The sequence below is a fragment of the Taudactylus pleione genome, unplaced genomic scaffold (genome assembly GCF_031769625.1).
Source record: "Taudactylus pleione unplaced genomic scaffold, aTauple2 ptg000019l, whole genome shotgun sequence".
Lineage (NCBI taxonomy): Eukaryota > Metazoa > Chordata > Amphibia > Anura > Myobatrachidae > Taudactylus > Taudactylus pleione.
The window spans coordinates 34,176,108-34,189,767 of NW_028284421.1; the positions used below are offsets into that span (position 1 = coordinate 34,176,108).

Consider the following 13,660-nt stretch of genomic DNA (forward strand, 5'->3'; position numbering starts at 1 on the left):
ACAGTAATCAAACTGTACATGTGGTTTCCCAATGTAAACAGAGCTGCCTGGCAGTATAATGGGAGAGCAGGCTGCAAACATGCATTTAAATTTAGGTAAGGGATGCTATTATGTGAATAAATGTAGAGCTAATGCAAGGCACTCTAAAGTAAGAAGAACGTTCGTTTTGGAAATATCCCTTTTAGTATAAGACCAAAACTAATGTCTGCAGCTGCATTATGACTAATATTGTGAGTTGGGACAGTGTTGTATATATAGGGAGTAGGGGCACAGTGTAGAATATACTGTGAATTGGGGACACCGTGTGGCATATAATGTGTTATTTTCTTTGTGTAGTTGACACCCTGATTGAGTTCCTGTGTGAACAATTACAGTATTGCAGTATCTTATCTTCGTGTTATGGTATTCACATGTACATATCTACTAGGAAGGGATGGAGGCCCCAAGATGCGTATAGGGCCCCAAGATTTCTGTTGCCGGCCCTGGTTACACCAGAATCCTTTTTATAGGATTATCTCTGAATCTGTATAAGAACTGAAAGGCAAAGGTATGCAGAGACTAATGAGTGTATCACTCATGCAATAATGGCTAAACAATGCAATCTGACGTAGTTTGAACATGGAATTATTGTTGGAGCTGGAAGCAGCGGTGCAAGCTGCTGCACTGGTGAATTGTTTAAGGGCAACAGCTGTTAAAATGTACACAGAGTGGACCAGCAAACAAAGAGCTAGGTCTAGGCACAAGGCCTGTGGTCATAAACGGCCATTGGATGCTGGAGCAGAACGGAGACTGGGCAGACTAGTTCAGAACCACAGACAGGTAACAGTGCATCTAATTATGGATAATCTGAATCAGGGACCAATTCAGATGGCCTCTCAATGGACAGTACGTTGCACATTACATCATATAGGTAACAAAAGCAGAAGGGCTATCCGTAATCCATGGTGAAACGCCTCCAGCTCAGAAACACAAGAATTAGACAGTAAATGATTAGAAACGGGTCATATGGTCTTAAGAATCATGTTTTCAATTACACCATGCAGATGATAGGGTGAGGATATAGAGACAACAGCAGAAAAGCATGGATCCTTCTTGCATTGCATCGCTAAGACTCTTCAGGTTGTGTAGGAGGCAACCTTATGGTATGGTGCATGTTTTCATTTAATCTAATATTTGGTAAATTAGTAGAATCCGTGGCTAGAAGAATTTAAGATGAATTAAGGACAAAAGGTTATTAGCAAAAATCATTGCCAACCGCTTTAAAACGATATTGCCTGCGATCATTCATCAAGATTAAATTCGATTTCTGTATGTCAGAAATTATTGAGAAAATACCACTAAAGTTATTAATCTAGGGCCTTATTCAGCAGCGGACACAAAAGCAGTCGCCTATGGATCGCAGTGGCTAAAATATCCTAATGCTTGCCAAAGCACAGCTGACATAAAGATGCCCACTGCTGCCTTCTCATATACATCCAATGTCACTCTTCTACGTAAACATTGGTACCATCAACATACATTGGGCAGTCACGCAGCATTTACAACAAGTCTAAGCAGTTGTAAACACTGCAAGTCTCCTCACACGCAGAGAACTCTCATGCTGCATATGCAATCGTAGTGGCTAATTCATGCACGTCCATGAAATGGCGTTCAAACGGACAGATGCCTGCATTTTTACGACCACCCCATCACCATCCCCAGATGCTGACAGCCTGTCACTCACTTTGTGATGCATTCCTCTGTGAGTCCGTAATCGCAATGCGCATGCTTATATGCATGCGTGATGGCAGACAATCGCTTAATCTGCTTCCGTAATTGCCATTGCGTCCGCTGTTGAATCAGCCCCTAATCCATTATAAATTTACTGAAATACTTTTAAAAATGAGAAGTGGTTGTATTGCCCACTTGCCCATAGCAACCAATCAGATTGTAGCAATCATTTCTCCATTGCATCCTAGAAAATGATAGGCAGAAGCTGATTGGTTGCGATGGGTAACACCACTACATTTCATTTTTAGAAGCTTTAGTTGATTCTCACAAATTAACACAATAGTGTTATACATGAGTTGGTCTTATTAGTTGCTGATGATCCCTATCCACAATATCAGATCATGCAGTCTCTTTCATACACATTTTGGTGGAATTGCATAGATTTGGCCATTTATGTTATTTTAAAATTGATTATTAGAAATCCATGGACAAAGTTCTTTAAATCTGTTTTTTTTACACATTTATTACCACATACCCACCAGGCATAAGGTACGAGAAGAGCCCTAGTGTTATTGGCAGTAGCTGCTGGTTAAAGTTAGGAGGGGGGGTGGCGGCGGCGGCGGCAAGCAAACATATTTTTGCAGGTCTGATCTCCCTGTGGAAGCCAGCTCTGGTGCCGACTGGGCTGGTTGGAATAATGGTGTGGGGAGATCCCACACTGCATGTCTCCCCTGTATGGTTCCACCAGCCCAGCTGGCAAAGCCTACTGCATGTTACCATAAAATGAGAGGTGGCTCCACATCGGTTTTTCATGAGTTTGTAGTCACCAGCCCTAGTCTGAAAGTGCTAATTCTGGTTAAGAACTGGGGAAATCCCCATGCATTGTTTTTTTATTATTTTTTTTTTACATCCATAGTAGAGCTTGTTTCTTGGCAAGCTCATGCTAACCAGCCCTTTATTTCAATTTTGCTAGAAGGCAAATAATAATCTGATGAATGTATAGGAAGAAAATATTTGTGACAATACAATAATACTTATGCACTCTCTGTGGGTTTGACACAACTCACAGTGTTTTCAGTTCTCTCATGTACAAGTGTAAAAAAAAAAACAAAATCTGAATAAAAAACTGTAACCTCATATCTCAATTCCTAGATCTTGGAGATTGCAAGAGCCCATAAGAACCTACAGCACCCTTCAATCCTGTGAAAAAATAAATGACAAACAAGCCATGAAATAAATAGTGCCTTGTGGCTACAGCCAGCTCGCCAAACAGAAATCTTTTACAAATCCAGAAAAAGAGACAATGCCGCAAAACTACAAGTGAAGTAACGTGCTCTTTGCTATCTAAATCATGTGAGGTCCTCAGTAACCCTTATGGAAGTGGATAGATCCCCTTCAGTTTTTGTACCCTGACGTCATCAGTTACTGTCCAAAACCATTCCCTACTATCCATTTCCCCTTCAGATTTTGTACCTGGAAGTGACGTGAGGGCGGAAGTGCAGTTTTTTGCCCATACTGTCCACCAAAAGAAGAAAGTTGTCCCCTCGTGGACTCGCCACGCTTCGGGCTCGGTGGCTCACCACAAGATTTTATTCCCCCTCTATGCCCACGTAGAAGATAGGGAATGACGTTGGACAGTAACTGATGACTTCTGGGTATATCTACGAATATAAACCTGTGGCGAGCAAAGCGAGCCACCATGCCTGAAGCGGCGCAAACCTTTACATAAGTTATGTGATTTTCCAGCACCCGCAAAGCATCACACAATAGCCAATGTGTCCCAGGCTTTCTCCCTTATCTTTGAAGCTGGTCAAAGGATCATGGTAAATTAACTGGAGGGGGCCGTAATTCCTTTGAGTACAGATTTTAATCAGTTGTAAAATATATAATTTGCATACTGTATACAAACACAAGACACTATATACTGTCTTCTGGAAATAAACTAGAGTAAAGGCATGGTCTACGCACGTAGTCAGAGATGTCGTGGTCGAGCTGAACGAGCTGCCCTTACTCAAAACGGTGACTATTGTTTTTCTTCGTTGATGGGCGGAAGTGGCGTCATGACGCAGACCGGTGCAGGACAGTAACAGTTTCCGGAGTCGCGGTGTCTCAGTTTGGCGCCGCCGGTCAGCGGTGTAACATGTTGTCCATGGACTTTCTAGACGATGTGCGGAGGATGAACAAGAGGCAGGTGAGCTGCGGCATGACGCCAGGGAGTGAGGGACAGCGGAAGAGTGGGTGCGAGGAGAGCCTTTGTCACCCGGGCAGGGCAGAGGGGCTGTTCTCAGAGCTGACCCGCCGGTGGGAGGTGCTATAAGACTGGCAGGCATTCCATTCCATCCCATCCCCGCTGTACTCATACATTCCCAGCTCTCGCGTTGTTGTATAGACACACTTATTATACACACTTACTGTATATTATGTTGGTCACTAACCGAGTGCAATGAGTTAAAGGTGAAATAATCTAGCTGAGAGCAAGCCTCTGACATGAGGAATTAAAGGTTTCCCACCATAACACTGCTCAGGCCGCCATCGCTATGTAATGTGTAAATCAGGAGGAATGGGGGTATGTCATATTGTACTACTATGTAACATACAACCTATGACAGTGGTTCTCAATAATTTTGCACCTGGGTATTCCCTGGCACCCCATTTGCATCATACGTACCACCAACATTTACAAATCAATACTCTTCATATTTGCCATTAAGTAAAAAATACAGAGAAATAGAATGAATTGTACATAGTTTAGTAAATGTAGCTGTTGCTTCGCCCCCAAAATAAATTGCGTCTGCCAGCACTATATTTGAGGTGTCCTAGTTGTATTGCTTTGCCTAGGGGCCCTGACATCGCACCGATGTCACTGTGTGCCCTGTGCCCTGACTGCTATGTCACCTATCCTATTCAAATGGACATGGCCCAAAGCTCCTCTCCCCTAACTCTTTACCTACTGGCCAAGCACATGGTGCCACACCTGTCTCTTGCATTGATGACGATGATAAATTTTGTTTTTCTGATTGCCCAGCTTTACCTTGTCGGATCAAGATGAAACAAAGTGCAAGTTATCTCTGAGTTTCCACTACAAAATGACGTAGTTTTCACTAAATTGTTTCAGTAGTTTTTTTTGGCAACTGGAAACAGACAGACAATACGGTGGTTAAATTCAGAGCGATATGAATGGCGCTGGGAAGTTGCTCCCTGAGCTATTAGAAACCTAAAATTTGTCGGCAGATAAGAACCATTTGGCCCATCTAGTCTGCCCCTATTCAATTCACCTTGCAGTTTAGTCTGACTGTAACAACATAAGTCGGCGAATGTTGGCTCTCGCAACTTAACTTGGGTGTTTAGTTGTGAGAACCGACATTCTGACTAAAGTGCCCGCTGTTAGCTCTGCGCTAAGCCGGCAAACAGCCTCAGAGCCGGCACTTTGGTCAGCTTTCACCTCGCATCTTCAGGAGGGCGTGAGAAAAAATCTTTTAGTCTAACAGCGCGCTGAATTGAATAGCTCCGGAAACCAGCGCTATCAACAGTGTGCTGAATTGAATCGTCCCAAATGGCTCATTATATTAGTATAGATTTTAAATTGACAACTGTAGTCCACACATGCTTTCTGATACAGGGATAGACTATATTGTTATCAGGGTTCTACTGTAATTAATGGGACTATAGATCCCTATGATACTGCTTACCCTATGTGTCTAATTGTCTCCAGGATGTTCTGCCCTGCCATTACAGGACATTGTTGAAGTACCCATTGAGGTACTAGTACCTCATGCTGAGAACCACTGATCTATAGGACAGAGAGCAGACCTGTCGCCATCATTATTAATGGGTGTTTTATTCTGCCCATATATCTCTTGTGCTGTAGATGTTGGTTTCTTTTCTCCACAAGTCATCACAAGAGGTTTTTTTCTGATCTTGCTCCTACTGGTGTCTTAAGGTTTTTCACTTTTTTTTTGTTAGTTACAACACATGTAAATCGGTGTTTACAATGACGCAATACCCACTTCTGTTCTTACTTGCAGTTGGGAGCGTTGTGCTGCCTAGCGGTGTAACTGGCATTTAAACTTTGGATATCCAATGGTGCTTGAATAGCTAATCTCAGTGTAGAGAAAATGTTGCACATGAGGCATAATTATTACATATTAAAAAGTTATCACATAAACTGCATTATTGCAAAATATGTACTAGTGTAATATGCCCAGCACGGCATGTGGGGAAAACTAATAAGACAAAAACAGATAATTTTTTTTTTTTTGCCATTTAAAAGTGCTTTCAGGTTTATTGTAAAAATTTATGGAGTTACTTACAACTTGTTCCCTCTAATGTCATGTCCTAAAATGCTTGTGTGACCTCGTGAATTGCATGGAGCTGACTCATTTAACTTAAATCAGTTCATAGTCAATTAGATTGTACTTCTGACATACAGCGCTTCACTTTTTCCACATTTTGTTGTTACAGCCTTATTCCAAAATGGAATAAATTCATTTTTGTCCTGAAAATTCTACACACAATACCCAATAATGACAACGTATAAAAAGTTTTTTTGAGATTTTTGCAAAAGTAATAAAAAAAAGCAAACTAAAGGTGCGTACACACGTAACGATTTAACTATAACGACGTAGTCGTTCAAAAAATCGTTCAGTTCCTGAGTTATATGAATGAACGAAAATCTTTCAAGCACGCTCCCGTTTGTAGTTAATTTCAGACTGACCAATATAACTATTTTCATTAAGGGAAGGAACATTTTTCGTTCATCGTTGTAAAAATCTTTCATTACACTTCAAAAAATCGTTCACTTTTCAAGGGAAAATCTGACAGAAAATCATTACGTGTGTATGTACCTTTTAGAAATCACATGTACATAAGTATTCACAACCTTTGCTCAATACTTTGTTGATGCACCTTTGGCAGCAATTACAGCCTCAAGTCTTTTTGAATATGATGCCACAAGCTTTGCACCCCTGTCTTTGGGCAGTTTCGCCCATTCTTCTTTGCAGCACCTCTCAAGCTCCATCAGGTTGGATGGGAAGCGTCGGTGCACAGCCATTTTCAGATCTCCCCAGAGATTTTCAATTGGATTCAAGTCTGGGCTCTGGCTGGGCCACTCAAGGACATTCACAGAGTTGTCCTGAAGCCATTTCTTTGCTATCTTGGCTGTGTGCTTAGGGTCATTGTCCTGCTGAAAGATGAACCGTCGCCCCAGTCCGAGGTAAAGAGTGCTCTGGAGCAGGTTTTCATCCAGGAGGTCTCTGTACATTGCTGCATTCATCTTTCCCTCTATCCTGACTAGTCTCCCAGTTCCTGCCGCTGAAAAACATGATGCTGCCACCACTATGCTTCACTGTAGGGATGGTATTGGCCTGGTGATGAGCGGTGCCTGGTTTCCTCCAAACATAATGCCTGGCATTGACGCCAAAGAGTTCAATCTTTGTCTTATCAGACCAGAGAATTTTGTTTCTCATGGTCTGAGAGTCCTTCAGCTGCATTTTGGCAAACTCCAGGCGGGCTGCAATGTGCTTTTTACTAATGAGTGGCTTCCATCTGGCCACTCTACCATACAGGCCTGATTGGTGGGTTGTTGCAGAGATGGTTATCCTTCTGGAAGGTTCTCTCTCCACAGAGGAATGCTGTAGCTCTGACAGAGTGACCATCAGGTTCTCGTCACCTCCCTGACTAGGACCCTTCTCCCACGATCGCTCAGTTTAGACCGCCGGCCAACTCAAGGAAGAGTCCTGGTGGGTCCGAACTTCTTCCATTTACGGATGATGGAGGCCTCTGTGCTCACTGGGACCTTCAAAGCAGCAGATATTTTTCTGTACCCTTTCCCAGATTTGTGCCTCAAGACAATCCTGTCTCAGAGGTCTACAGACAATTCCTTAGACTTCATGCTTGGTTTGTGCTCTGACATGCACTGTCTAGTGTGGGACTTTATATAGACAGGTGTATCTTTCAAAATCCTGTCCAACTGAATTTACCACAGGTGGATTCCAATTAAGCTGTAGGAACATCTCAAGGATGATCAGCTGAAACAGGATGCACCTGAGTGAGCTAAATTTTGAGCTTCATGGCAAAGGCTGTGAATACTTATGTACATGTGATTTCTTAGTTTGTTGTGTTTTTTTTATTAAATTTGCAAAAATCAAAAAAAAAAAAAAAAAAAAAACTTTTTACACGTTGTCATTACAGGTTGAGTCTCCCATATCCAAATATTCCAAAATACGGAATATTCCGAAATACGGATTTTTTTTGGCATGACTGAGATAATGAAACCTTTTGATTTTTTCGTGGTTCAATATAAACAAACCTTGTCTAAGGCACAAATTATTAAAAATATTGTATAAAATTACCTACAGGCTGTGTGTATAAGGTGTATATGAAACATAAATTAATTTAATTTCTGTACACAAACTTTGTTTGAACCACAAAATTATTGAATATATTGTATAAAATTACCTGCAGACTGTGTGTATAAGGTGTATATAAACTAGGGGTGAGCGGGCATTCTGTGTGTATATTTGGGTCCCATTCCCAAGATATTTAATTATGGTATGTAATTATTCCAAAATACGGAATATTCCGTTATCCAAAATACCCCTGGTCCCAAGCATATGGGAGACTCAACCTGTATGGGGTATTGTGTGTAGAATTTTGAGGCCAAAAATGAATTCATTCCATTTTGGAATAAGGCTGTAACACAACAAAATGTGGAAAAAGTGAAGCGCTGTGGATACTTTCCGGATGCACTGTAGCTTGGATTGGAGTTTATTAGGAAGTACAACTTTTACTTTGTCAAAGCATTTACAGGGCGGAATTCAATTGTTTTCGCAGCCCGCATCTCCTGTCTAAAGTGACAGGAGATCGTGGGCCGCTATGCAATTCTTCCAGATTTTCGTGCTGATCGCGCCCAAAGTGGGCGGGTTTAGCCACGTAAAGCAGCTAAACCTGACCAAAGTGCTGGGTGCGATCGTGAAAAGTGATGTTTGGGCACCCAATGTAGCTGAAATGTAGCGCTGGCAGCTGATCGTGCCCGATAGGAGCAAGAATTGAATAGCTCCGTTGGGCACGATAGGGGCTGGAATCAATTGAATTCCGCCCACAGTGTTAAATGTTAGTTTCCTGAATGTTGCACCTTATTTATTTAACCTAGCTAAACTGTGTGCTAGTCCAGAACCATGTGACTTGGTACGTCTCCTTCCATATATCTTCTGACAAAAGGGACACATCATCTGCATGTGTTTCGAACTGATGCTGTATTATATTTAACCAAGTGGTTACTAAATAAACCATTTTTTTGTTTTACAGCTGTACTACCAAGTGTTAAACTTTGGTATGATTGTGTCTTCTGCACTGATGATATGGAAAGGGCTAATGGTAATCACTGGCAGCGAGAGTCCAATAGTTGTTGTCCTGAGGTATGTAAATGTCTTTTTTTATTTATTTTAATACTTCAGCATTATAGATTCCATAATCCATTTTGCAAGAAATCTGGATGATCTCACATTTATCATTTTCTAATAATTTTACTTGCAGGGAAAGATAAACTTTGACTGTAAATTCTACCTGTTTTAGGGCCTGATTCAGCAAGCAAGTGCACTGCTGAACACAGATTCCAGATTATCGGGAATCTGCGCGTGCGCAGGACCCATTCTGCGAGTCTGTTTGACAGGCAAAGGCATTTAAGGGGAGGTGCAGGGGCGGCCAGGGTTCCTGGAAACGGGGAGTGTCGTCCTCTTTTTCTGAGAGTGGCCTGCCCAGGGACTGCGTGGACATACGCAGTCTGCTCTGCTCGCAAACCTAAGCAAGCTGAGGCTTCACTCAAGGGTACAGGTAAGGCGGATCCCCGCTCGCGTCTTTGCGCAGTCTTGCCTCTGGTCTTAGGAGACAGATGATATTTACTGATATTGACACCGGATCGTCCAGGACTCCACTAGACCACCAGGGCATTACAAGCACTGGCGCAGGGCATATGTAAGGCCAGGGGACCCTGTGACTAAAGTCAGCATAGGGGAGAAGGTGCTCTTCCTGCGGCCCCTCCCTCAACTCAGCATGCCATTCCACTGTGGTCTTGCTGCTCCTCCGCCCCCTCTGAGACTCACGACAGCCATTTTTTGCATTTAGGTCTCCCTGTATACCTCTCCCAAGGGCCAGGTTATACAGCGCTATAGCCTACCAGCCACTGCGGTCTGTGTAGTTGATTTTAGTGCCCATTGCAGTTATATTGTATATTCTGCATTGTATTGTATGTGAATTATGCTAGCGCTGCTGTTTGTTTTCTTTTTCATATGACGGTCAGCTTATACCTCTCCCTTTCTTCTACTATAACTCTGGCATACTAAGGTATAGGGGGTTCATTGTACCTCACATTTCCATATATATGTGAGGGCTAACTCATACTATATATCGCTGTAGCGCACTATACTGTGCTATATTACACATATATCTGAGTTGTTCACTGCGCTGTGTCAGATTGTGTTACTTTATTCTTGCAGCTATGTCTGGCAGAGGCAAGAATGACAAGCAGCCTGCTCCTCCCACTCTGGTGTCTTGTAAGTCCTGCTCAGCGGGCTTCGCTTCAGAGGACCTCATTCAGAATGCTCTTTGTGCATCGTGTTATACTGCCCCGGCCCATTAGCCCCAGTGTCCTCTCCTCAGGACCCACCCTGGGCTACTTTTTCACAGGTGCTGGCAAAAATTGCAGACCATCCCTGCAGATCCCTGTGGTAGCTCCCCCTATGGGATGGCCATAGCCCTTGTCTCCCCCATGGGTAGACATACCTTCTACCTCAGTGCAGCATCTGACAGATACCTCTACAGCGTTTCAGCAAATGCTGCAAAGAGAGAGACCCTTACCTCGTAAACCTACTAAGCGTGCTGTTATCTTCCCAGTCCACCCAGCTATCAGATTCTGCCCAGTAAAATATTTCAGCTGCCTAAGCATTTTAAGTACCCTTTACCCTCTTCCCACTGCATAGTCCCCCCTTTCCGTAACCTAATACTCCCGAGGGATGCCTAACCCGAAGTTCCCCCGAGGGTCCCTAAACCCGCCCCCCCCCCCTCCCCCTGCAGCTAGACCCTAAGACACCCGGCTTACCTTCGTTCGGTATGCAGGGTGTCGCTATTTTGTAGTGGGGCTAATGATAGGCGTCGGTCTTTTGACGCCTAACTTTAGTCCCTCTGTCGGGCTGTCTGTGTTGGGCTATCCTGACTGCATCCCTTTTAAAGATATCTATCAGTGTGTACACCCAATATAGTTTGTCCTGCACTACAGAAACTTCAAGGGAAATCTTTCACCAAAATCGTTCATACAGCACATTATCTAGTGTGTATGAGCCTTCAGAATGACAGCATTGTGACTTAAAAGCCTAATGTATTAAGAGGAGGCGGTATCTTGCACCCAAGCATTAGAAAAGAAGATAGAAGCCTACTTCCTATTGTCTTTACACTGAGTCACTGACAGTAATTCCTACTGATCAACCAAGGGTTCTAGATTCACTACATCATACAAAGCACATGCAAAACAAAAATGAAAAATCGTATTTGGCAAGGTGAAATATTTCTGGGGTATTCTAGAGCAGGTCCAGGGTTGGACTGGCCCACAGGGGTACATGGGAAATCCCCGATGAGCCCCACTGCCTAAGGGCCCACTCCCTCTTCAAGGTGTCCGGTTCCAGACCTCAAATTATACATTGTTACTCTATTAGATGGTCAGTTATCTGGTGGAGCAGTACTACTGAACAATATGGGTGATTGGTTCCCATCTATAGAATCTACACCAGACTTATTGATTAGCCAAGCTTTTTGGGTGACTGGCCACACCCTCTCTGGATAACCACACTCCTTAACCATGGACCCCTACTACTGCATTCCCCGGTGGGCCCTTCATGCCCCAGTCCGACACTGAGCAGGTCATTAATTTAGTTATTTTGCTTTGTAGAAAATAATCTTCATTTTATGCAGGACTGAACGGTGAATACCAACTTTTTAAATGAGAAACCTAATAATAAAATGTTGTACAGCTCCATGTTATGACCCCAACATTCATCCAGGGCTTGCCCCTTGTACCACCTCTGCTCAGACTATTTCTTGAACATCACAAGTGAATAGGACTTACTCATTGAGGGAACGCTTATAAAACTGAGCTGAGTAACTTTACAACAGATTCTATTCCTAGCAACCATACTTTTCTTATGTATCTGAATATGTCAGTTTGAAACAGTTTTGCTGATTGATCTGAGCACTCTGGTCTAATCAGTTTGGATCACAGATCTGGCCTGAAATCCTAACCCATCACTAAATTTTAATTAGTTCAGCTAAAGGATCTATAAACTATACCTGCTTTCACATCTTGCTAAAATGTATTTTATGCAAGTAGGTACAGTTCAATAGACATTAATTAACTAGTAGTTTTTTCATATTTAAGGATGAAAACACCCAGTCTTTGTCTACACTAGCATTTGTCCTATTATGCCTTACTGGAAAATGTCTTTATGATGGTAAATGTATGATGGCATTGTCACGACACCGTGCCCAGCTTGCGCTCAGAGACGCCAACCTGACGTAGCTGGGTGGTTGTGACGTGGATTTTACTTAAGCTGCCACCACGAAGAGTATTAAAATAGCGCTCTTACGTTCGCCCGACACATAAATCTCACTTAAACTCAGTGATTACGCAATTATAGCATGGGCCTCTCCAGGCACGTGAATTCAATAGAGCACAGAGATAACGCTGATAAAGTTTTAGTATTTATAGAGAAATATCTCCAGGGTTAAATTACAAGAAAAAGTTAAATAAACAAGACATACATATAGTAATAATAATAAATGCACAGATTGATCACAGATAAGTAAAGGTTAGAAAGTCAGAATCCTAAGGTATCTTACGCTGACGTCTTAGAGAATCTGTGTGGAGGGAGACCACCATAGACCGACATTGGGAGCACTTCTTTGCTCTCAGCTATCCCTTGAAGGGAACACCTAGCAGTGTGGAATGCTGAGTATTATAGTTCCACACGCCCCCCTCTCTCAGCAGCCCCCACCCTTCCCAGGCTCAAAAGTACAGTCCTTTGTTCTCCCAGGTTCTTGTGTAAATGCAAATTAGCACAACTACAAGACCTGACACTAATATACTTCCTTGGAGCCTTTAGGGTATTTTATGATAGGAAGACTGCTAGCATGAGGTGTTAGAAGTGACCCTTCTCGCAGCCACTGTGACTGCACTGCTCCTTGAGCAGGGCCACCTAGTGTGTGAGCAAACGTTACGTCCCTGAAGCTTTTCTTCAAAGGCTAGGTGTCACGTGGCCATTTGCTCTGATTAGCTAAGGCAATCCAATTTTGACATACTGTATCCATTCATGGCAAGCAGCCATTCCTGAAATATACTTTAGGAAATTTTGATACACACACTTTATACAGAGCACACAAAATACGTAAAGTCATGACACAGGCTTTTGATGAATCGCCGTAACCCATGGCGATGGTCACAGCATCCTGTAATTTATGCTTGAAAAATAAAGATGTACTGATTTATGCTGGCCATACACTAGCACGATTTCGGGCCGATTGCTCGATTTTCAACGTGTCGGATACGATCTGATGCGCGCTCCCGCCGCTGTTAAAACGTATCGTATGATCAGATGTGCAGCCCGTCATATCTATAGTAATCGTATGCAGATCGCGTGTGTTAAAAAGTACCAAATCGTGCCGTCAGGACTGCCGTGGGAGTTCAAGGGAAAACGCATGATAAAACGCATTGTACTAGTGTATGGCTGGCATTAGAATTACCTTTTAAACTAGCCTGTAAACACCTTGTTATATCACTGGAGTTGTCTCCACTGACTGGGTATGGACCACAGTGACTAGGGCTACTGCAGGCAAGCTGTTTTCCGTGTTATGTTCAGAACAAAATGCAGGTCGTTCACCATCCAAATGTTGATGTGAAGCAACAGCA

General features: G+C 42.9%; 1 protein-coding gene across 1 annotated transcript in view; it reads left to right on the top strand.

Moving 5' to 3' along the window:
* Positions 1 to 3,768: 3,768 nt before the first annotated feature.
* SEC11A (SEC11 homolog A, signal peptidase complex subunit) overlaps positions 3,769 to 13,660 on the top strand; it is a 71,440-nt gene continuing 61,548 nt past the window's right edge. Inside the window, exons 1-2 of the mRNA XM_088446780.1 lie at positions 3,769 to 3,901; positions 9,016 to 9,125. Coding sequence (XP_088302906.1) covers positions 3,851 to 3,901; positions 9,016 to 9,125 — 161 coding nt within the window. The 5' untranslated portion in view covers positions 3,769 to 3,850. The remainder of the gene's footprint in view (positions 3,902 to 9,015; positions 9,126 to 13,660) is intronic.